The sequence below is a fragment of the Diabrotica virgifera genome, chromosome 1 (assembly GCF_917563875.1).
Source record: "Diabrotica virgifera virgifera chromosome 1, PGI_DIABVI_V3a".
Lineage (NCBI taxonomy): Eukaryota > Metazoa > Arthropoda > Insecta > Coleoptera > Chrysomelidae > Diabrotica > Diabrotica virgifera.
In genome coordinates this window covers 26,325,325-26,351,012 of record NC_065443.1, presented here as the reverse complement: position 1 = coordinate 26,351,012, position 25,688 = coordinate 26,325,325, and the positions used below count along the sequence as shown (strand labels likewise).

Below are 25,688 nucleotides of genomic sequence, written 5' to 3'. Positions count from 1 at the left end.
AGTATTTTGTATTTTGACAAAGAAACCCGATTTGGGCTTCGAAACGTTAATAAATTCATTTTTTAGTAAAATTGTGGCTTATTTCCCATAAAAAAAAAAAAAAAAAAAAAAAAAAAAAAATACGTAATTATAAAAATGCCACAAGGAAATAGCTTCAGAACAACGTTCTATTAATGAAAAAATATTAATTTCTTACTTCGGATACTTTCACAATTATCGTGTAGATGGCGCTTAGATTAATTTATAATTACATATTACGAAATATTAAAAAAACCTAAATTCAGTATTTAAAACGTAAGTATATTTAAGGTAAAAATATACACCACAGCTTTGACGAACTAATATTATTTCCTATTAATGTTTTTTATTTCAATGTTTTAAATTAATCTCTTTGACATTTATGTCAAATTTCCAGTAAAAGCTAACAGACTTGTTACTACTGGCGCTCGCGAATTTTTAATTATCCCCTCTACCTACGAGCTCATAGCGTATAATTACAAAATAAATCAAAAGATAATATATTTTATCGCCAACCGTCATTAAAGTCATTCATTATTGTACTCATTTGCCCTCATTTGCGGCAGTAAAGTAACACTTTATTGTACTGAAAGAAGAATTTTACTTTACCTGCCGCGATTAATCAAATTAACCGAGATTGAATGTAAGTGGCCGATGGCAGTAATCGATTATTATTTGAGTGAACTTAAAATTTATTTATTGGAATTATTAAAAATATTGTACAAAATTTACGTTATTCTTAATTAAATTTACGTCAAAAAGTGAAATTCTGTACTATTTTGCAATTACTTATATTCATACAAAATAAATCAAAACTTTACACATTTTTAGTAATTAGGTATTCAATATTGATAAACAACTATCGAGAACGAACATCGAAACTGGCCGTCACGCAAACGCATTCTGTAATTACTGTCATACGAAATGTTTATTTCGTCTAAAATTTTAAAATTTTTTAAATATTAGGTTAGGTATTAATTCAGATAAAGTGTAAAATGGTGTTTTTGTTAATTCGATTATATTAGGACGGTGATAGATCTTGTTAGTAAATAATATTTTATAAAAATATAGGTATATTTATTTAGATTTTCTACGATTCATCAAGGGAAAAGCCACTGCGGGAGGCTAGCAACTGCGGGGAGTTCATAAACACTGACATAACTATTTGTTATTTTTAATTTTGGGAATTATTTTAAGTAATTAAATTAATTTAATGTTTAAACAAAAATACAATTAAGTAAACTGTTTAAAATATATTTATTTCGTTGAAATCATAATAATAGAAGTATACCTTCTTACGTGAGTACAAAGTACACACACTCTCTTTTCATTAAAATAATGTTAATGTTTTTTACGATTGGCGATAAAATTTTGTATGCACCACGTCAGTAAAAACTCTTTATCGAACTCGTCTGTTACTCGCCTCGCTCTCTCTGCTCGTAATATCAGACTCGTTTGATAAAGAGTCACTTTACTGACTTGGTACATAAATAACTATTTGCCTCTGATGACATTGACAGTCTTAAAATAGGTTACACCAGACTTACACAAGGGTGTGGGTCGGTATAAACTTGGACTAAATTCTTATACCAAGTATAACCTATATCTAAGTTATTTCATGTTTATTGATAGTGATTTTGCCTATACCTGATTTATTCTCAGTATAACTTTTATACTTGGTTTATTAGTAACAGTGTTAGTGTAAAAGATTGTTGTAAGTTCTTTTTTATCCAATGTTCATTAATATTTCCTTGAATAATATACTTACCCATGAATGTTTGCCAACTTTTTAAAGTCTCTATTATGCTCGGCAATTGGTATTAATACCCTGTATATATCGTTCATGGGTTCGTACATAGCTGCGACATTAAAACTGCTAGCAGCTTGTTCGAGTAAACCTAGTAATCCCGCTTCAGTGAAATGGGAACCTAGACATCCTCCCTCTTTTTCTGGACTCAAAACATCGTCTGATACGGCACTTTCTTTAAGAACATTAGGACTAACTCTTTCTAAAGCTGCTGCTCCTGCTGGAAGATGGGGAAGGGGTTCCAACATTGCCTAAAATATAATATTTTATATCATTCTTAGTAATAAGCGCACATCATTAAATTACCAAATACTCAGCCACCAATGCTGCGGAATGTACCAAACACATTCCAGCTTCAGTATGGTTGCCTCGTTCCATGTGTTTCTGTGCCATATTGGCTAACCACGTTAGTCTAAGATCGGGTGAATTTTGATATCCTTTAGCGATTCTATACATCAAATCAAGCAACATTTCAGGATCTTCTTGGAACTCCTTCATTTTCACTGTATCAGAAAGAATCATGTGTAAATTGAAAACTAAATCTCGTACTTGCTCTGGGAATGTTGTTTCTTGAAGTTCGATATCTCGTTCACCATACTCTAAAATTGTTTTTAAAGATCTTCGCAATGAATCGTCACTGAATGAAGCGGAAGTTCCTACTAGGCTACTCAATGACATCGTTACTTGCATTTTTACTCTTGCAAAATTCTGAAATCAACAAAAGTTTTGTATTTTTCATTTTATCTTGATTAGATTCCACTTACGTTTCCTATTTGGAATGTTTGTCTCATCAATAAATACAATGAGGCCGCTGCTTGAGACCGCACGGATGCTATTTGAGATCCGCAGTGTTTTAATAATAGTAGACAAAGATCAGCGCAGTGAGAACTTTCTTCGTCAAATAAGGCACTATGAAACTAAAACATAACGCAAAATATTAGATATATTATGTCATTTATGTACAAAGGACATTAAGCAGATGTTTATGACTGAGGGCGACTATCTTACAAACACGAGGGTCTCTCTTCCCGCCTGAGTGTTTGTAAGTCGTCCAAGGGTATACCTACACATCTATTAACGCCCACGGTGCATACAAATTTTTATGTCATACTAGTTTGTTATCGTATTCACAATCTAAATATTTTAAAAAATTCAGAAAATTTATCATAGAGGCGGCAATATATATCAGAGTAGACAATATGGTCGTTATATCGTAGTTAGGAGTAAGCAAACTGTGCTACTTGGATACTTCAGCGATCTCGCTGAAACGTTTTCTCTGAGTTCCTTATGGTCCAAATATTCAATGGTAAAGAAGACTTTAATTATTGTAAATAAGAATACTAACATTAGTATAGTATAGTTGATCCAAAAGATGGCATAACCCAGACATCCAAAGTGAAAGTTATCCTTCAACACCAAATTGTTCTATATGGTCCACACAATGTCCAGAAAAAAGTCACACCATTTTGAGCGTCGGGATTGGGGGGGAGAGGGGGGAGAAATCGGTAAATTCGTAGTTTTTTTAAGTTTTTCGCCAATATTTCTAAAACTATGCGGTTTAGCATGAACAACCCTCTATACAAAATTGTTTTACATTAAATTTGAAATAAAAAAGGCCCTATGCATAATCTTTCTAAAATGAATGGTTCCAAAGTTACGGAGGTAGTATAGTATAACTGGTCCAAAAAAAGGCCTAACCCAAACATCCAAAGTAAAAGTTTTCCTCCAACACCAAAATGTTCTATATGGTCCACATATTGTTCAGTAAAAAGTTACACCATTTTGAGCGTCCGGTTTGGGGGGGAGAAGTCGGTAAATTAGTAGTTTTTTTACGTTTTTCGTCAATATTTCTAAAGCTATGCTTTAGCGTAAGGAATGTTCTATAGGAAAATGTTCTACGTAAAATTTAAAACAAAAAAGGTTCTATAGATAATTGTTATAAAATCAACGGTTCCAGAGTTACGGAGGGTGAAAAGTCGAGGTTTTCGATACTTTTTATATTTTTTGGGCAATATTTATGATATGATACCAAAAACCCAGACATCCAAAGTGAAAATTATCATCCAACACCAAATTGTTCTATATGGTCCACATAATGTTCAGAAAAAAGTCACACCATTTTGAGCGTCGGGTTTGGGGGGGGGGAGAGGGGGGAGAAATCGGTAAATATAAAAAGTATCGAAAACCTCCACTTTTCACCCTCCGTAACTCTGGAACCGTGGATTTTATAACAATTATGTATAGAACCCTTTTTGTTTTAAATTTTACGTAGAACATTTTCCTATAGAACATTCCTTACGCTAAAGCATAGTTTTAGAAATATTGACGAAAAACGTAAAAAAACTACTAATTTACCGACTTCTCCCCCATCTCCCCCCCAAACCGGACGCTCAAAATGGTGTAAATTTTTACTGAACAATATGTGGACCATATAGAACAATCTGGTGTTGAAGGAAAACTTTTACTTTGGATGTCTGGGTTAGGCCTTTTTTTGGACCAATTATACTATACTACCTCCGTAATTTTCGAACCGTTCATTTTAGAAGGGTTATGCATAGGGCCTTTTTTATTTCAAATTTAATGTAGAACAATTTTGTGTAGGGTTGTTCATGCTAAACCGCTTAGTTTTAGAAATATTGACGAAAAACGTAAAAAACTACGAATTTGCAGATTTAGTATGGTATAGTTAGACCCAAACCCAGACATCCAAAGTGAAAGTTATCCTTCAACACCAAATTGTTCTATATGGTCCATACAATGTCCAGAAAAAAGTCACACCATTTTGAGCGTCGGGATTGGGGGGAGATGGGGGAGAAGTCGGTAAATTAGTAGTTTTTTACGTTTTTCGTCAATATTTCTAAAACTATGCTTTAGCGTAAGGAATGTTCTATAGGAACATGTTCTACGTAAAATTTAAAACAAAAAAGGTTCTATACATAATTGTTATAAAATCAACGGTTCCAGAGTTACGGAGGGTGAAAAGTCGAGGTTTTCGATACTTTTTATATTTTTTGGGCAATATTTATGATATGATACCAAAAACCCAGACATCCAAAGTGAAAATTATCATCCAACACCAAATTGTTCTATATGGTCCACATAATGTTCAGAAAAAGTCACACCATTTTGAGCGTCGGGTTTGGGGGGAGAGAGGGGGGAGAAATCGGTAAATATAAAAAGTATCGAAAACCTCCACTTTTCACCCTCCGTAACTCTGGAACCGTGGATTTTATAACAATTATGTATAGAACCCTTTTTGTTTTAAATTTTACGTAGAACATTTTGCTATAGAACATTCCTTACGCTAAAGCATAGTTTTAGAAATATTGACGAAAAACGTAAAAAAACTACTAATTTACCGACTTCTCCCCCATCTCCCCCCCAAACCGGACGCTCAAAATGGTGTAAATTTTTACTGAACAATATGTGGACCATATAGAACAATCTGGTGTTGAAGGAAAACTTTTACTTTGGATGTCTGGGTTAGGCCTTTTTTTGGACCAATTATACTATACTACCTCCGTAATTTTCGAACCGTTCATTTTATAAGGGTTATGCATAGGGCCTTTTTTATTTCAAATTTAATGTAGAACAATTTTGTGTAGGGTTGTTCATGCTAAACCGCTTAGTTTTAGAAATATTGACGAAAAACGTAAAAAACTACGAATTTGCAGATTTAGTATGGTATAGTTAGACCCAAACCCAGACATCCAAAGTGAAAGTTATCCTTCAACACCAAATTGTTCTATATGGTCCATACAATGTCCAGAAAAAAGTCACACCATTTTGAGCGTCGGGATTGGGGGGAGAGGGGGGAGAAATCGGTAAATTCGTAGTTTTTTTAAGTTTTTCGCCAATATTTCTAAAACTATGCGGTTTAGCATGAACAACCCTCTATACAAAATTGTTTTACATTAAATTTGAAATAAAAAAGGCCCTATGCATAATCTTTCTAAAATGAATGGTTCCAAAGTTACGGAAGTAGTATAGTATAACTGGTCCAAAAAAAGGCCTAACCCAAACATCCAAAGTAAAAGTTTTCCTCCAACACCAAAATGTTCTATATGCTCCACATATTGTTCAGTAAAAAGTTACACCATTTTGAGCGTCCGGTTTGGGGGGGAGATGGGGGAGAAGTCGGTAAATTAGTAGTTTTTTTACGTTTTTCGTCAATATTTCTAAAACTATGCTTTAGCGTAAGGAATGTTCTATAGGAACATGTTCTACGTAAAATTTAAAACAAAAAAGGTTCTATACATAATTGTTATAAAATCAACGGTTCCAGAGTTACGGAGGGTGAAAAGTCGAGGTTTTCGATACTTTTTATATTTTTTGGGCAATATTTATGATATGATACCAAAAACCCAGACATCCAAAGTGAAAATTATCATCCAACACCAAATTGTTCTATATGGTCCACATAATGTTCAGAAAAAAGTCACACCATTTTGAGCGTCGGGTTTGGGGGGAGAGAGGGGGGAGAAATCGGTAAATATAAAAAGTATCGAAAACCTCCATTTTTCACCCTCCGTAACTCTGGAACCGTGGATTTTATAACAATTATGTATAGAACCCTTTTTGTTTTAAATTTTACGTAGAACATTTTCCTATAGAACATTCCTTACGCTAAAGCATAGTTTTAGAAATATTGACGAAAAACGTAAAAAAACTACTAATTTACCGACTTCTCCCCCATCTCCCCCCCAAACCGGACGCTCAAAATGGTGTAAATTTTTACTGAACAATATGTGGACCATATAGAACAATCTGGTGTTGAAGGAAAACTTTTACTTTGGATGTCTGGGTTAGGCCTTTTTTTGGACCAATTATACTATACTACCTCCGTAACTTTCGAACCGTTCATTTTAGAAGGGTTATGCATAGGGCCTTTTTTATTTCAAATTTAATGTAGAACAATTTTGTGTAGAGGGTTGTTCATGCTAAACCGCTTAGTTTTAGAAATATTGACGAAAAACGTAAAAAACTACGAATTTGCAGATTTCTTCCCCCTCTCCCCCCAAACCCGACGCTCAAAATGGTGTGACTTTTTTCTGAACATTATGTGGACCATATAGAACAATTTGGTGTTGGAGGATAACTTTCACTTTGGATGTCTGGGTTTGGGTCTAACTAAATCATACTACATCGCTAATTACCATATATTAAGCGAATATTTAAAGCAAGGGTCAAAAGGATACCAAAAAAGTCTAAAGTGCTGTCTAGAGATGTTTCAAAAATTTATCCTGAAGCATACAATGAGAGGTTTTTAATGTACAAAGTTGCATTAATATTTGGTGGATGTTGCCAGCAAGAACTGGTGAATATGCTAATTATTCACGTAGCAGATAGAAAATGAGTTTTTGAGGTAAACGTACCAGAGACAAAAACCGACAAAAGGCCCGTTTATACCATTATTGATGAAGACAAAATGAATAGTTTGAGCCTAATAAGTCTCTTCTTCTTCTTAAAGTTCCCTCTCCTATTGGAGGTTGGATATCATAATGGCTATGATCACTTTGTTGGCTGCTGCTCTGAATAGTTGTAATGAACTACAGTTAAACCATTCTCTAAGGTTCCTCAGCCAGGAGATGCGTCTTCTTCCTATGCTTCTTCTTCCTTCGATCCTTCCTTGCATAATAATTCTCAGCAACTCATATTTTTCTCCTCTGGTAATGTGACCCAAATATTAGTTTTCTAGTTTTTATACTTTTCATAATTTATAACTCCTTATTTAAACGTCGTAGCACTTCAACATTGGTAATCCTTTGAACCCACTGAATTTTCAATATTCTTCTGTAACACCACATTTCGAACGCTTCTATTCTTCTTATGTGTTGTATCTTCAATGTCCAAGCTTCCATTCCATATAGCAATATAGAAAATATGTAGCATCTTAGAGCCCTCAATCTGAGAGGCAACTGAAGGTCTTTGTTTGTAAGCAGTGTCTTCATTTTTATAAATGCTTGCCTTGCAGTTTCAATTCGGACTTTAATTTCTTTGCTTTGTTCATTTTTGTCATCAACCCAGGTTCCCAGATATTTGTATGTCTCAACTTTTTTTATTTGGGTTTGCTCTATCATTAACCTTTCATTTCCATGTTCTGTTTTTGAGACAATCATAAATTTAGTTTTCTTCTTGTTTATTTTTAGTCCGTATCGAATGCAATAATCGTTAATTCTATTTAGCAATTCTTGTAGCGATTCCAGGGTGTCTGCCATTATAACGGTGTCATCAGCGATTCTTATGTTATTTACTATTCTTCCGTTTATAGAGATTCCATCACTTAGCTCCGCTATCGCTTCCTGAAATATGGCTTCACTGTACAGCTTAAACTGTAGCGGCGACAGAACACAACCCTGTCTTACTCCTCTCTTTATATCAATATTCTCGGATTCTTGTTCTTCTATCCTTATATTGGCCTTTTGATTCCAATACAGATTGATGATAATTCGTAAATCTCGTCTGTCGTATATCTCTGTTTTTCAATAATTCTATTAGTTTTTCATGTCGGACCCTGTCGAACGCTTTTTCGAAGTCGATGAAACAGGAATAAATATCCAGGTTTCATATCTAAGCATCTTTAACAAGTCTCAACATCTGACAATACAGTGGACCTTGTCTATACAGTGAGCACGTAAAGGTTGGAATAAATTCATTTTCTCGAGAATGGACGATTTTGGAAAAAAATCCAGAAATAGGTCAATTTTTATTTTTAAATTGCGACTTATTGGCATATATATCATACCTACTAGTGACGTTACCCATCTGGGCGTGATGACGTCATCTACGATTTTTTTAAATGAGAATAGGGGTCGTGTGATAGCTCACTTGAAAGGTAATTCAATTCTCTATTCAGTAATATAAATATTCACATAATTACTTATACAGGGAAGATGTCCAAAAAAAATTTTTTAGAATTAAATTTATTGACATAAAAAGAAGTATGTGTGTAATTTATTTAACTCAAAATACATTTTACTCCTATCAGAAAACAGGAAATAATGTTTATTTGACAAATAAATATTGTTTTTTGCTTAAATTCAGTATCAAAGCAGCCACCCACCTTCCTCTCGACAGTTTGAACATTTAAGTTAAGCAAAAAACAATGATTATTGTTCAAATAAACATTTTTTTCTGTTTTCTGAAAGTGCTAAATTTTATTTTGAATTAAATAAATTACTTGTATTCTTCTTTTTATGTCAGTAAATTTGATCCAAAAAAATTTTTTTGGACACCCTATATAAATAATTATGTTAATGGTTATATTACTCAATAGAGAATTGAATTACCTTTCAAATGAGCTATCACACGACCCCTATTCTCATTTAAAAAAATCATAGATGACGTCATCACGCCCAGATGGGTGACGTCACTAGTTTAGGCCAAAAAGTCGTAATTTAAAAATAAAAATTGACTTGTTTCGGTATGTTTTTCCAAAATCGTCCATTTTCGAGAAAATGAATTTATTCCAGTCTTTATGTGCTCACTGTATAGACAAGGTCACTGTACGGTACAACCAGTTGGAAAAATCCCCTACATCATTGCAAAATATCTGGGTTTGAACGATCCTGACAAGTATACAGCTCCACTGTCTGCGTCGAACACAGATGCTGGAGAAAGTATGACAACGTTGAAGCAACATGAGGGAAGGATATAATAGAGAGGGTAGTATATCTTCAAAAACTGAGGTTTTAGGGATGCTGGCAGGCATACCTTCTGGATCTGGCTTTTCCTTACGTAAATTTGACACACAGACAATGAAACATGAATCAACATTTGCTGCTGGCAATCTAACTATCACCGGATCTTTCCAGAATTGCCAGTTTTATGTGAATTCCATTAAATAATGTTATGTATGGTCGAAGTCAAACAATAAGGCTCGCACGCAATTTTCCCATTGTTGCCATATTTTAAATTTGAAAAAATATATAGTGAATAATCAGATTTTCTTGACATGTCATTCCTATTACAGCAAGCATTTCATTAGCTAGAAGTAGTGACGAGTATATTATAACGTCATTACTTACTATATTTGGTGAGATGGTAAATGGTAACTGATGCCTGTCATAATATTGGAGGTTAAATATAATGTCATATTAATGTTTTCAAATTATAGTTTGTTTATTAAGTTTATATGTTAACGACAGTTTATTTTTTAACTTCACTTTCCCTTCACTATCATTGATTGGCCGATTAGCATCGTAATAGTCTTGTTGTATGGTAGGTTTAGTTAGGCGTTAATTATAAGAAATGTTGCTGGATAAATGGGCACAGCTCCCAAAGGCCATAAAAGAAGAAGAAAAAAATAAACAAACAGAAATCTTACATAACCTTCTATGGGACAACATGACTTTGACACTTATATTACAGATAGATATCTTTGTTTCACACTCTTAGAGACAAAGAGAAACAGTGTAGCCGGCAGCTGCTGTGGTAAATACATATATGTTTTTGATATGAGGAAAAATTTGTTGAAGTTGTTTGCCGTCAAGTGTGTATCGGTGGGTTATGATGTCATTAAATCTAATTGTTTGACTTTTAGTTTATAATATTTATGTATAATAATTTAATTCCATATTTTGCAACTGTAATAATAAACGTTATTAACGAGTTATCAATTTTGTTTTCTTTGTGCCTGTGCGGGTCATAAGCGCACTTTTTCTACTCTCATACGTTAATATATAAATTATGATTTCAATACATGTATCATAATGGGCGTCACTTCACGATACAGATTTGGCGATCATAATGATACAGATTTTCATTACGATACAGATTTTTAACCAATTGGGACCGTGCAAGTTCGGCAAAGCGACCTCTATTTCTACGCTCTGTACTTTTTTTCGCACTTTTAATTATATTGACCAATTATATTAGTCCTGGTTGCTGGATAATTGTCAAGACCATAGTCCAAAAAAATAATAAGAAGAAAAAATAAGATGCAGGTTATGTTTAGCAAACGTAAACAATTGTATGTAGTAAATAAAAATAGTTATTAAAATGCAGTACTGCAAGCAAAATACAATTAATTAAATTTACCTTTATATAATAATTGCATATCATATCAATATTGTGGAGCAATATATAATTTTTCTGCGTCAATGACAGAAGGTATGAAATATACGTCAATTTGACAATTTCAATTGACAATATGAATTATTTAAGATAGATGCAATATTTCTCCGCGACTCGCGCACGGTCGTTTCTCGTTTCCCTTTCCAAGTACTTGCACACCGCGAATAGAATCGCGAGATGACGTGCTGTCTCAAAGTTGGCACATGGGCAATGAGCAATGTCAAGTCAAAAGTACATGCTTTGATACAATAGGGATATTGAAAATTTAGCCTTAAATTAATTTAATCATATAACTAATTTTTTTTGAGTTACAAAATAAATAAATTTGATTACAAAACAAAGTACTTAACTACAAGAAAGTATCACAAATTGATTTAAATTTTAAATTCGATTATATTTTTTTGTTGTGAATGTTCAGAAAATAATCCTATATATAACTTGCATTTAAATGTCATTATGATGCTCGTATTATATACGACACTCGCAGCTTCGCGGCTCGTGTCGTATTCATCGTAAAAACACAATAATGTCACATAAATATGAGATGACATAAAGTATGACTTAAAAATATTTTTTATACTCAACATCACACCACTTACTTTAAATACCAAGCTTCTTTGAGAAGCAAACATATGCGGCAATACTGTAGTACTCTGGTTTTTGCCCAAAGCATGTAACAACACTGACAACGCTAGTCCAACCAAATGCTGCTGAGAGTCCCACTGAGAAATGGTCGCTACACACCTTTCTAAAGTATCCAAAATGATAAATGAAGCTTCAGTAGCCAGGTGTCCCTCTAAGTGAATTTCATTAGATATATCATCTCTAGGACGATCGTTGAGATCAGAAGTTGGTCTATATAGTTGTTCTTTACGCCAACGAACTTTTTCTGATGAGGCTTGGGCTGCTCCTCCTAAATAAAGACAGTATTTAAATGCAAATGAAGGACAAGTAAGCAAGTTAATAAATATACTCCAGGCTGTGGGTGAAAAATAGGTCGATTTCAGGATATAATTCAGGAATTTTTGAAACCTATCAGGTGTTGTAAAGGACGATGCCAGGAATAACTTCTACTAAAATGTGACCAAAAATATTGTGAGCTTTTTTGTTATTGCGATTTTCATTTGTTAAATTTGCAATTTTTAAAGATTTTTAATTTTGCAGCTTAGGATATTGATTCTAGGGAAAAACTTTTTAATAGAAAGTTGTAGTAAATTGAAAAACCTACAATTTGAGCTATGGTAAGTTTAATTTCGTTTATTGGTTATTGCAACACAGCCTGCGAAATGTCCAAAATGGCCGTTTTTTACAATTGCGTTATTTATTGTACAAATAATTTTTTTATTTTTTAAAGCTTTAAAATGAAGATCTTTCAATTCCAAACATAAAAAAAATTTTAAGGCCGGATTAACGAATTTGTTGCTTAGATATTATAAATTGTTTATCCCAAGAGGTCAAATGTCGAAGGCTATAACTTTTTGAAAAAAAATCGTAGAGAGTTGGTGAAACATCCAATCTCCTTCTAAAGAGTTATGTTTTCATATTCTGATGTAAATAAATGCGTAAAACATTTTTAAACTTCTAATTTTTGGGTTTGAAAATAAGGGGGCAAATCTCGTTATAAACATTTAGAGCTGAAGCGGCCCTGTACATCCTATGAGTTTTTAACTTACAGATTATTGTTGCTAAAAACGAAACGAAGATTTATAAAAAAATAAAAAATTTCTACGACCAACTGAAGCCGAGCTAAATGTTGGGCTTGAAAATAAGGGGACAATTTTCGTTATAAACATTTAGAGCTGAAGCGGCCCTGTACATCCTATGAGTTTCTAACTTACAGATTATTGTTGCTGAAGACGAAACGAAGATTTATAAAAAAAAATAAAAATTTTCTACAACCAACTAAAGCCGAGATAATTGTTTCTTTTTTCTTAAATCGTAGTGCCTTTATTTACAACAATTAAGAAATTATTTTACAGTCATTGACTAAAGAAAGACTTATATTATCTTCAATTAAAAATAATTATAAAATATAGTTACATTTAATAATTAAAAATTATTTTTAAAATCGGTGCTTTTGCGAGCGTCCGAATTTTGCAAATCGCCCGGCTCGCTTCAAATCCGCGCGCTCGGAAAATTTTTACGTAACTTGTATTAAATTTTGACCGAAAACAATTTAATAATATTACCATTATAATAAACATACAGTCTATTTACCACTGTATTTGTTTTTCTTGATAAAATTTTATATGTGAAATCTCATTTCTGAAGAAATAATATTACAAAAATGATACATAGATATGAAATATATAACTACATTTTTAATTTTTTCATTGTTATATAAATATAAAAATAATAATGTTACTTCTTATTATACAATATAAAACTTTTTCTTCTTGTAGTGACTATCCGTTTTGGATGTTGGCGACCATCATGGCAATCTGTACTTGCACACTAAATCGGTACTGCTGCTCTAAAAAGATTTGTAGTTGTTGTGTTGAACGACGTACGTAAATTTTCTAGCAAGGCAATCCTTTGCCTTCCTGGTTCTCAGTTTCCAAATGGGGTCTACCAAATTGTCATGATGCTCGCCAACATCCAAAACGGATAGTCACTACAAGAAGAAAAAGTTTTATATTGTATAATAAGAAGTAACATTATTATTATTATATTTATATAACAATGCAAAAATTAAAAATATAGTTATATGTATCATTTTTCTAATATTATTTCTTCAGGAATGAGATTTCAGATATAAAAGTTTATCAAGAAAAACAAATATAGTGGTAAATACACTGTAAATTATAATGGTAACATTATTACATTGTTTTCGGTCAAAATTTAATATAATGCCCGGTTGCACCAACAGATCTTAAGCTTAAGTCGAGAATATCATAAGAATTAATATAATATAATTATAATATACTACAATAAGAATACCATAATATAATAATAGATGTTGTTCTGAAGCTATTTTCTTGTGGCATTTTTACAATTTTAACTATTTAGAATGGGAAATAAGCCATAATATTATTAAAAAATGATTTTTATTAACGTTTCGACGCCCAAATCGGGTGCCGTTGTCAAAATACAAAATACTATTAATATAAACAAAAATGTTGTTGCTTAGTAAAAAAATTCTTCTAATAATTTATTTAATTTGACTCATTTATATCGGCAATTCAGATACATATGATACATTTTAAAGTAGAAGACTTTAAAATGATATTGCCAATATTTATGAGTTGCGTTCCTGGGACGACTTTACTGAAAGATAGTTCATTCGATTACATGAAATCAACCCCAACTCAAGAATATCCGTCACAAAAAAAAAAAAAAAATCATAGCATGTGATCTGCCTTTAAAAAGACAACCACATGCAACGGTGACATTAAAATTCTCGCGTTAGAGATCTCATAGTAAATCACGAGGGAAAACCAGGAAAAACCTCGTGATACTATCCCGACATCGTAAGTATTTGGTCTTACATTTAATTTATTCTCAAAATTAATACCAAATTCTGACTTTACTATAATTTTGTTTAAATTATAAATAATATCAATAATACATGGGTATATAAGTAATACTAAAATATAAAATATGTACTAACTCGACTATTGACTTACTAATTGTGGTATTTTCTTTCTATTGACTTCCTCTTTCAGTATGGGTGTCCACATCCTACTGCATTCCACCGAGGAATTTGCGACACAATTGGTTTCGTTTAGCATAATTAGAGTCGCTTCTTTGATTTTTCTCTTTTTACTATCTGTTTCTTTCAGGACTATACTTGAATCTCTCCACTGAACTCTATGTTCATGTGGAATGCAGTAGGATGTGGATACCCATACTGAAAGAGGAAGTCAATAGAAAGAAAATACCACAATTAGTAAGTCAATAGTCGAGTTAGTACATATTTTATATTTTAGTATTACTTATATACCCATGTATTATTGATATTATTTATAATTTAAACAAAATTATAGTAAAGTCAGAATTTGGTATTAATTTTGAGAATAAATTAAATGTAAGACCAAATACTTACGATGTCGGGATAGTATCACGAGGTTTTTCCTGGTTTTCCCTCGTGATTTACTATGAGATCTCTAACGCGAGAATTTTAATGTCACCGTTGCATGTGGTTGTCTTTTTAAAGGCAGATCACATGCTATGATTTTTTTTTTGTGACGGATATTCTTGAGTTGGGGTTGATTTCATGTAATCGAATGAACTATCTTTCAGTAAAGTCGTCCCAGGAACGCAACTCATAAATATTGGCAATATCATTTTAAAGTCTTCTACTTTAAAATGTATCATATGTATCTGAATTGCCGATATAAATGAGTCAAATTAAATAAATTATTAGAAGAATTTTTTTACTAAGCAACAACATTTTTGTTTATATTAATAGTATTTTGTATTTTGACAACGGCACCCGATTTGGGCGTCGAAACGTTAATAAAAATCATTTTTTAATAATATTGTGGCTTATTTCCCATTCTAAATAGTTAAAATAATAATAGATATAATTGATAATAAGGTAAGAATCTAAAATTATGGTGCAACGTAAGTGATACTCAAGGAGGCCCTATCTATAAGTAGAGCTTAGCTAAGCTGGAGCTTAAGATCTGTTGGTGCAACCGGGCATTAGTTACGTAAAAATTTTCCGAGCGCGCGGATTTGAAGCAAACCGGGCGATTTGCAAAATTCGGCCGCTCGCAAAAGCACCGATTTTAAAAATAATTTTTAATAATTAAATGTAATTATAGTTTATAATAATTATTATTTTAAGATAATATAAGTCTTTCTTTAGTCAATGACTGTAAAATAATTTCTTAATTGTTATAAATAAAGGCACTACGATTTAAGAAAAAATAAACAATTATCTCGGCTTCAGTTGGTTGTAAATTTTTTTTATTTTTTTATTAATCTTCGTTTTGTCTTTAGCAACAATAATCTGTAAGTTAGAAACTCATAGGATGTACAGGGCCGCTTCAGCTCTAAATGTTTATAACGAAATTTGCCCCCTTATTTTCAAACCCAACATTTAGCTCGGCTTCAGCTGGTCGTAGAAATTTTTTATTTTTTTATAAATCTTCGTTTCTTTTTCAGCAACAATAATCTGTAAGTTAAAAACTCATAGGATGTACTGGGCCGCTTCAGCTCTAAATGTTTTTAACGAAATTTGTCCCCTTATTTTCAAACCCAAAAATTAGAGGTTTAAAAATGTTTTACGCATTTATTTACATCAGAATATGAAATTATAACTCTTTAGAAGGAGATTCGATGTTACAACAACTCTCTACGATTTTTCTTCAAAAAGTTATAGCCTTCGACATTTGACCTCTTGGGATAAACAATTTATAATATCTAAGCAACAAATTCGTTAATCCGGATTTACATTTTTTTTATGTTTGGAATTGAAAGATCTTCATTTTAAAGCTTTAAAAAATAAAAAAAAATATTTGTACAATAAATAACGCAATTGTAAAAAACGGCCATTTTGGACCTTTCGCATGCTGTTTTGCAATAACCAATAAACGAAATTAAACTTACGATAGCTCAAATTGTAGGTTTTTAAATTTAATACAACTTTCTATCAAAAAGTTTTTCTCTAAAATCAATATCCTAAGCTGCAAAATTAAAAATCTTTAAAAATTGCAAATTTAACAAATGAAAATCGCAATTAAAAAAAAAGTTCACAATATTTTTGGTCACATTTTAGTAGAAGTTATTCCTGGCATCGTCCTTTACAACACCTGATAGGTTTCAAAAATTCCTGAATTATATCACGTTTTTTCACCCACAGCCTGGGCTAATACAGTTTTTTTTAAATTCATGCAAAAATTTTAAGCGACCTTCAAAAACTATTACCTTTTCTTCTCTGCATCATTTCTCTCGCCGAACCTTGTCCCAGTATTACATCTTCCAACCTGGATCGCATATCTTGAGTGTTTTGTGCATGTGCGTATCCAGAAGGTGGTGGAGCTCTTCTTCTCGGCCTGTATTCGAAACAGCTAGCGCAGGCGTCTAGAAGATGGAGTAGTGTAGCTAGACGAGAAGAAGATAACTCTCCTAACCATTGAGACAACGAATCTCTTTCTACATTCTTTAAAACCCATAAAACGCACGTAAGGATGTTTCGAGTAACTTCTCCAGAAAGGCCCAGTTTTCTCGTTTGTAACTAAAAGGTGAATATATAATTTTTAGTAGTGATGTAGACTTGTGATTTACAAACAGAACAGTTAACGTTAAAGAATTGTACCGAAAACTAAACTTATGTTTTACGTTATTTACAGATTTATTTAATGTTTATAAAGTTGATACTAGATACTCTGATAAGTAATCTTTGAAATGAAAAACATGTTTTTCCTGAAAATTCTTTTACTTTATTCGATAGACAGGGTGATTGATTAGTAGGGTAAATCTCAATAGATCCGCTATAGTAATAGATAGCAATAAAAGTTAATAACAAAAACTTTAGCCACCTTTGAGCTTCACATTACAAAATTAGTTAGAATGTTAAAGGGTGTTCGATAACACAGTGGCAGACCAAACTTATGTTTTTTTAAATGGATATTTTATTTTAAATTCGAAATCCTGTTAACTTCTCTATCACAAAAATATAAAGGTTTGTTATGTTATACAGGGTATTTACAAAGTTATAACCAATTTTATACGAAAATCGTAACAAGTTCAACTCCCTGTATAAATAAAAATAAACAGAACAGCAATGGTTTATTAATGCCATATTTTTTACGTATTGTCAAAATTTTCAAGAATGATTGATATTGCTAATTTTTTTTATATCAAATACAGGGTGAGTCAAAACGCAAGTACATTATTTTCTCAGTAATTTTAAATGGAACACCCTGTATTTTATATCACTATTGAAAAGTACCATTAGCGTACTTTAATTTTTAGATAACATTCCCTATGTCTAAATTCATTAGTTTTCGAGATATTTTCATTTTTTAATTGACAAGTAGCGTGGCCATCCAAATCACCAGAATTTAATCAACTGGGCTGATTTTTTTGGGGTTACGTTAATAATGAAGTTTATAAAATACCTCCAACAACAAGCGATGAGATGAAAAATAGAATACAAAGTGTATTTCGATGTGTTAATTTACAAATGCTTTGTAGAATAAGTAGCTCATTCAATGATCGTTTTTAGGCGTGCATAAATGTGTTAGGAGGTAATTTTGAACACCTTATGTACCTAATTAAATATTAAAAATATTTTATTAAAAGTAGTGTGACGCCTCACAACCCGGCCTAATTATTCTCGATGCTTCCCGGGGTTACGAGACAATACCATTCCTATCCACGGCGTTCGGAGCGAGCGCTGCCGAAGTATATATAAAGAACCGAAACTCATTCGCAGGCCAGTCAGTTACTAATTTCGACGCGATATTATATTGTTACGTTTTTGTGAACGGGTTGAAATGTATTTTTAAAGTAGATAAATAAATATTTGCAAATGAATTAAATAAGTTAGTATGCAAGTGTAAAATAAATTAGATATATTATTGTAAAATTAAGTGTTAAATTGTAAGTGTTATAAATTAAACAATTTCAAGTAAGTCTTTTATTTATTTAATAATAATTAAAACTCAATTCGCGTAATAGTTCACAAATAAATAAATCAGTACAGTAATAACCCAACAACTGGTGATCAGAAGTGGATATAATCAACATAAATTTTCGACTTAAATATAGTGTTGAATCTTTTAAAAATAAATAAAATATAAATCGTAATAAATAAAGTGTGTGATCATGTCTTCCTTGTGTAAGCTAACAACTGCAGATCTGAGGCTTGAATTGGAAGAAAGGGACCTGAACTCTACTGGCAAAAAGGCTGATTTAGTCAAACGTCTGAAGGACGCCCTAAAAGAAGATGGTCATGATCCAGAAGCCTATTTATTCGAGGACAAGCATGCTGCTTTTGTTTCATTAATTTCGAAAGTTTCCTGCTGTGTGACCAAACTCTATGGACTAGTATCGTTGCTACAAAACCAAGTCTCTGCTTCTGAAGTAAAGATCAAGGAGATGGAAAAGAAGATAGAAGAGGATAGGCCCAAATACAAATCGGAGCCACGGCCGATAACTGAAGGCAGTGTAAGTTCTGCTCGAGTCAAAATTCCAACTTTTGACGGAAAGTCTTCCTGGAACAGTTATGTGAAACAGTTCGAAGCAGGTGCAAGAGCGAACGGATGGTCTGAAAAAGACAAAGCTGTAAACCTGGTTATTGCTCTTCGAGGAGAGGCTTTAGATGTACTTGAGACCGTAGCAGTAGAGGAAACTAATGATTATGAACAACTTATGAAGAGACTAAACATGCGCTATGGGCAGGAACATTTGGAGTATGTCTATCAGGCGCGGCTTAAAAATCGACGACAAAAGAAAGATGAAGCTCTTCAAGAATATGAGCTAGATATTGCCAGGCTAGTGCGATTTGCTTATCCAACAGCTCCCGAAGACATGATGGAAATGTTGGCTGTTCAAACATTTACCGATGGTCTTCGTGATTTTGAAATGCAGAGAACACTGCGATTAGCTCGTCACAAGACGCGGGTCGATGTATTGTCTGCGGCCCTCGAGTTCGAATCAGCTACGCAGGCCTCTGGTGAGTACAGTGCAGTTCGAACTGTGAAAGAAGAGGATGAAGACAAACTTGACCAGCTGGTAAATATGGTGAAAGGCTTTACATCGAAGAAAACGAAGACCATGAATTGCTTCAGTTGTGGCGAAAAGGGCCACGCACGTAGTTTAAGTAAGAACGCAAATCAAGAAAGTCACCAGCAGGAAATAAGAGAACGGACAGACCCTAGGGGGGTAGCCTCGACTCAGAACTTCTCTAAAGACCATCTAATACTAATAGCTTCTTTGAAATGCCGTGAAGATAGTGTATATGTAGATGGAGAAATAAATGGTAAAAAGTATACATTGTTGGTTGATACCGGAGCAACCAGGACTATTATACGACCGTCAGTTTTAAACAGCCGTAAGAAACTCTTACCAACGAGGTTGCGACTACGGACTGCCACAGGTGAAAACGCCAACATCCACGGAGAAATCCAGATACAATTAGGGATTGGAGCAGAAAAGTTCGTCCATACTGTCATAGTTGCAGACATCGAAGAAGATGTTATATTAGGAATGGACGTAATGAATTTGCATGGATTTCAATTGGATTTTAAGAGCAAGGTAATCAAAGTTGGCAACGAGGAGGTATTTCTTCATCCACATGATGACAGCACTGTGCTAGCAGCCATTAAAGAAGATACAGTTGTGCCTGCGAGGAGTGAAACGATCATCGTAGCGCGGCTACAGGGAATTGTAGAAGAAGGAACACCTGTGATGATGGAGCCATGGAACCACGACGAGGAGGTTGGCCGAGGAATCATAATTGGAAAGGAATTGGTTACTTCTGCTAAAGAAATTCCCGTTAGATTGATTAATGTCAATGACTACCCGGTGACCATCAAGAAGGAGACAAAAGTAGGAACTTGTGTACCCGTGACGTCCATAATCCGGCAGACAACAACATCAGATAATTCCAACGACAAGTTCGACCAAATGGTTGCAGTTGCAGGCCAATCTCTAAATCAAGTGGAGAAAAGGAAATTAAGGGAATTTCTTCGGCAATATCGTGACATATTCGTACCGAAAGGAGGAAAGACAGGAAGAACGACAGTTGTCAAACATAAAATTGACACTGGTACCGCTAGGCCAATTCGTCAAACCGCTCGACGATTACCACAGGCGAAGAGAGAGGAAGCTGAAAGGATTGTTCAAGAAATGAGGAAAGACGGGGTGATAGAACCTTCTACGAGCCCATGGGTCTCTCCGGTGGTCCTGGTCAAGAAGAAAGATGGAACTACGAGGTTCTGTGGACTACCGTTTGTTGAATAATGTTACCAAGAAAGATAGTTATCCTCTGCCTCGGATCGACGACACGTTGGACACATTGGCTGGAAGTAAATTGTTTTCTACGTTGGACTTGAAGTCTGGATATTGGCAGGTAGAAATGGATCCAGTGGACAAGGAGAAGACGGCCTTCACGACAGGATCTGGATTATGGGAATTCAACGTTATGCCGTTTGGACTCTGTAATGCTCCTGCGACATTTGAGAGGCTTATGAAAATGTGTTGAGAGGGTTATCTTGGAAAACGTGCCTGGTGTATTTAGACGACATAATCATTTTGGGCGAGACGTTTGAAGACCACCTGAAGAATTTAGAAGACGTTTTTAATCGACTTAAAGCTGCCCAGTTAATGTTAAACCCCAAGAAATGCCAGCTATTTCAAAGTAACGTCAATTATTTAGGCCATATAGTCAGCAAAGAAGGAGTGGCCGTGGATAAGGGAAAAATCGATTCCATTAAGGGATGGCCTGAACCAACTGATAAACATCAAGTGAGAAGTTTTCTGGGACTATGTACTTACTACCGGAGGTTCATTAAGAAGTTTGCAGATATCGCTAAGCCATTAACGCGACTCACAGAGGAAGCAAGGGATTATTGCTGGGATGGAGACTGCCAAACGGCCTTTGAAACTTTGAAGAGGCATTTAATTACAGCGCCAATATTAGGGTATCCACTGCCAGAAGGAGAGTTCATCTTAGATACGGATGCAAGCAATGTGGGAATTGGAGGAGTGCTGTCGCAGATCCAAGGAGGACAGGAACGAGTCCTTGGATATTTTAGTAAAGTGCTTTCAAAACCTGAACGAAATTATTGCGTCACGAGAAGAGAACTTCTAGCAGTAGTAAAATCAGTGGAACACTTCTATCAATACCTCTACGGAAGGAAGTTTCTAATCCGAACCGACCATGCCGCCCTTAAATGGTTAATGCAGTTTAAGAATCCAGAGGGTCAGATAGCCAGATGGATTGAACGACTTCAAGAATATGATTTCAAGATCGAGCATCGGGCCGGAGTTAGCCACAGGAACGCCGATTCTCTATCTAGAAGACCGTGTCCAGCAGAATGTTCCCATTGCAACAAAACAGAGTCAAAGGAAGCAGCAGTACTAAGAACAACAGTGGTCAACGACGAGTGGACGCCTACCAAGATCAAGGAAGAACAAGAAAAAGATCCAGTTTTACAGAAGATTCGAAAATGGAAAGAAGAAAATCGTCGACCATCTTGGCAAGAAATATCAAGCCTAGGCTCAGTAGTTAAGACGTATTGGGCCCAGTGGGACTCATTTATCTTGGAAGACAGCTTGCTTAAACGAGTAATAGAAAATGATGATGGTTCGGTGAGGAGAACACAGTTGGTGATTCCAAAGAGCAGAGTAGCCGAAGTACTTCGTCAGTTACACGACAGTCCATCAGGAGGGCATTTTGGTGTAAAGAAGACCCTTCAGAGAATTCGGGAACGATTTTATTGGATGAATAGTTCCGACGATGTGAAGGACTGGTGTAAGAAATGTACTACCTGTGCTACAAGTAACGGGCCCTACCTGAAAAGAAAGGCTCATATGAGACAGTACAATGTTGGAAGTCCGTTTGAAAGAATAGCTTTGGATATTGCCGGGCCATTTCCAGAAAGTGACAATGGATGCAAATACATGTTGGTGATAATGGATTACTTCACGAAGTGGGTGGAGATCTACGCAATTCCAGACCAGAAGGCCGCCACTATTGCAGATGTGTTAATCAAAGACTGCATCAGCCGATTTGGAGTACCTCTGGAGATCCATAGTGACCAAGGAAGGAACTTTGAGAGCGATCTATTTCAAGGAATCTGTGATAAACTAGGCATGAAGAAGACAAGGACCACGGCCTATCACCCGCAATCGGATGGAATGGTGGAGCGTATGAATAGGACAGTCGGCAAGTATTTGACAAAGATGGTGTCCAATCATCAACGAGACTGGGACCAGTACCTTCCGTTCTTCGCAATGGCCTATAGATCTGCTGTTAATGAATCAACTGGCCAAACACCAGCAAAAGTCCTATTTGGACGTGAGATGCGTCTACCCTGTGATCTAGAGTTTGGATGTCGACCTGGAGAAGATGTTGCTGGTGAGGATTACGTGAATGAATTACGAAGAAGAATGGACGATATACATGAGTTGGTCCGTTCTAATCTTCAGATCGCTAGCGACCGAATGAAGAAACGATACGATACCCAAGCCGAGAAGGGATGTTTCAAGGAGCACGACAAAGTCTGGCTTTATAATCCAAAGAAGCGAACAGGTTGTTCTCCCAAGTTGCAGCAGTTCTGGGAAGGTCCGTACCTCATCGTCAAGAAAATCAATGACGTTATCTACCGAATAAGCAAGATTCCTAGGGGAAAGCCGATAATAGTCCACCATAACCGGTTGGCGCCGTACGAGGGAGACCACAACGTAGATGAAGAAGTGGAAGTCAATCAAATTCGAGGAATACCTGACCTTACCTTTGAAGAGTTCATGGGTGCCTACGGAGGTACCGGTAAAGCAAGACATGGTGTTACCACTGAAGAACGGCGAGATCTTCTCGCACTTCCCGATGACTATTCGCTGGCCCATACCATCCCGGCCAGTATCAAAGACGCACGAGGGTTGGCATCCGCCTTCCGAAGGAAGTTTGGTCGAGTTGCAGAACTTCAATGCCAACTGCCAGCTCCTGGCAAAGCATTGAAACTCCAAGATGCATCACGTTACCTATTCTATCTGGTAACAAAAGACACTGTCCGTGACCAACCTACCTACCAAGATGTATGGGATGCATTAATTCAATTGAGAGAGCACGTGTTGGAGTCCGACGTGCAAAAGTTAGCCATGCCAAAGTTAGAATGCAGCCAATTAGACTGGAGAGTTATCCGAAATATGGTAGAAGAAATTTTCCAAGACACCGAGGTCCAGGTGTTAGTCTGTTGCAATCCGCATAGTTACTGGTGCGGAGAGAAGACCGTCCCCTGTCACTTTTATACAACTGGGAGTTGTAAAAGAGGGTCCAGTTGCAGATACCAGCATCCAGTTCCAGTCCCGACAAGGTTCCAGGAGGAACCATCTTTTAAGGAGGGGGCAATGTGACGCCTCACAACCCGGCCTAATTATTCTCGATGCTTCCCGGGGTTACGAGACAATACCATTCCTATCCACGGCGTTCGGAGCGAGCGCTGCCGAAGTATATATAAAGAACCGAAACTCATTCGCAGGCCAGTCAGTTACTAATTTCGACGCGATATTATATTGTTACGTTTTTGTGAACGGGTTGAAATGTATTTTTAAAGTAGATAAATAAATATTTGCAAATGAATTAAATAAGTTAGTATGTAAGTGTAAAATAAATTAGATATATTATTGTAAAATTAAGTGTTAAATTGTAAGTGTTATAAATTAAACAATTTCAAGTAAGTCTTTTATTTATTTAATAATAATTAAAAGTCAATTCGCGTAATAGTTCACAAATAAATAAATCAGTACAGTAATAACTAGCGTTACCAGGTGTCCCGATTTGCGCGGGACGTCCCGATTTTCAGGGGTCTGGGGACGCGTACCGATTTGTACCTGATCGGGACACTAATTGTCCCGATTTTCACCCACGAAATAATTTACTTAATCTATGATTTTTTTTTGCAATTTTGTCTGATTATTACTATTATGTAAGATTAAATACAGATTATAGAAACACCTTGTAGTCCAGTACATGAACTGTAAATACGGCGATGCCGTGTAATTTTCAGGATCAACTCCGAATTGCATAAAAATTTGGACGGCTTGTGCCGTTGGTTGCTTTAAATCGGGGGGTGACAGTCACCCCTACTTTGGGGTGAAAAACCGCGCGTTTAAAATAAGTCCGGAGATGGATAAATTGACTAATTCTAAGCAATTTTATTTCTATAGAATTTTAACTTATTTAATACTTTTCGAGTTATTTACGATTGAAAATGTTTATTTTTCGACAAAAGATTCACGTTTTTAGGCGATTTTCAGAAATAACTCAAAAAGTAAGTATTTGATCGAAAAAAATATTCTTAGCAACAATGTAGCACAATATAAAAAAAATTGTGAACTCGTCAAGTCTATAGACCCAGCAAAAGCAAAGGTGTAGCTCATGAAAAATACGTTCTTATTCGTCAAATTCCAAATCAAATATTTCAACGTGAAATAACCAAGAAATGAAGGACTTTTCGGGAAAAACCATTTAAAATTTTTTTAATAAAGCTTCATTTTTGTTTTTAAAAAGTTTCTAGCATCAAAACTAAGAGAGTTATTCTCAAAATCAAGTTGACTCCTTTTTTTTGGTAAAAAAATCGTGAAAATCTCCTCCTACTTAGCACCCCAAATGAAATTAATCGTTACCGCTTTACAAACAATTTACTTATGTATTTTTTACATGATTGAAAGGGACTGAACGAGTCACTAATCACGAGTATGCAAAATATGAACAGCCATATTTGAACCAATTTTTGTCTAACAGAAAAACAAAATGAATCTATCATATTTATAAAAGCAAAACCTACCTACTTTTTACTCCGTGAGCTTTTTAGTATCCTTAATACTTTTTAAGTTATTTTGAAAAAAGGGCATTTTCCAATATTTTAGGAAAAATTTTTTTACTATAAAACCAATTTTTTTTTAAAACTAAGCACTCCCAACCGGTAAACCTTACAGAACGTATAAACAATACACATATAAAGCAAATGGTAAAGCGGTAGCACTTAGTTTTAATGCTAGAGACTTTTATATAAAACAAAAATAAAGATTTTTTTAGGCACTTTAAAAAAAATTTTGCTCGAAAATTGTTTAATTTTTTGGTTATGTCAAGTTAAAACATTCGATTTAG

At 34.6% G+C, this 25,688-nt stretch overlaps 1 protein-coding gene across 1 annotated transcript in view; it reads right to left on the bottom strand.

The window, feature by feature from the left end:
- The window catches only part of LOC114328867 (dedicator of cytokinesis protein 7), a 139,635-nt gene that overhangs the window by 23,627 nt on the left and 90,320 nt on the right, over nucleotides 1-25,688 (bottom strand). Inside the window, exons 15-19 of the mRNA XM_028277835.2 lie at nucleotides 16,775-17,084; nucleotides 11,500-11,813; nucleotides 2,590-2,742; nucleotides 2,132-2,533; nucleotides 1,787-2,076 (exon numbers count right to left, since the gene is read on the bottom strand). Coding sequence (XP_028133636.2) covers nucleotides 1,787-2,076; nucleotides 2,132-2,533; nucleotides 2,590-2,742; nucleotides 11,500-11,813; nucleotides 16,775-17,084 — 1,469 coding nt within the window. The remainder of the gene's footprint in view (nucleotides 1-1,786; nucleotides 2,077-2,131; nucleotides 2,534-2,589; nucleotides 2,743-11,499; nucleotides 11,814-16,774; nucleotides 17,085-25,688) is intronic.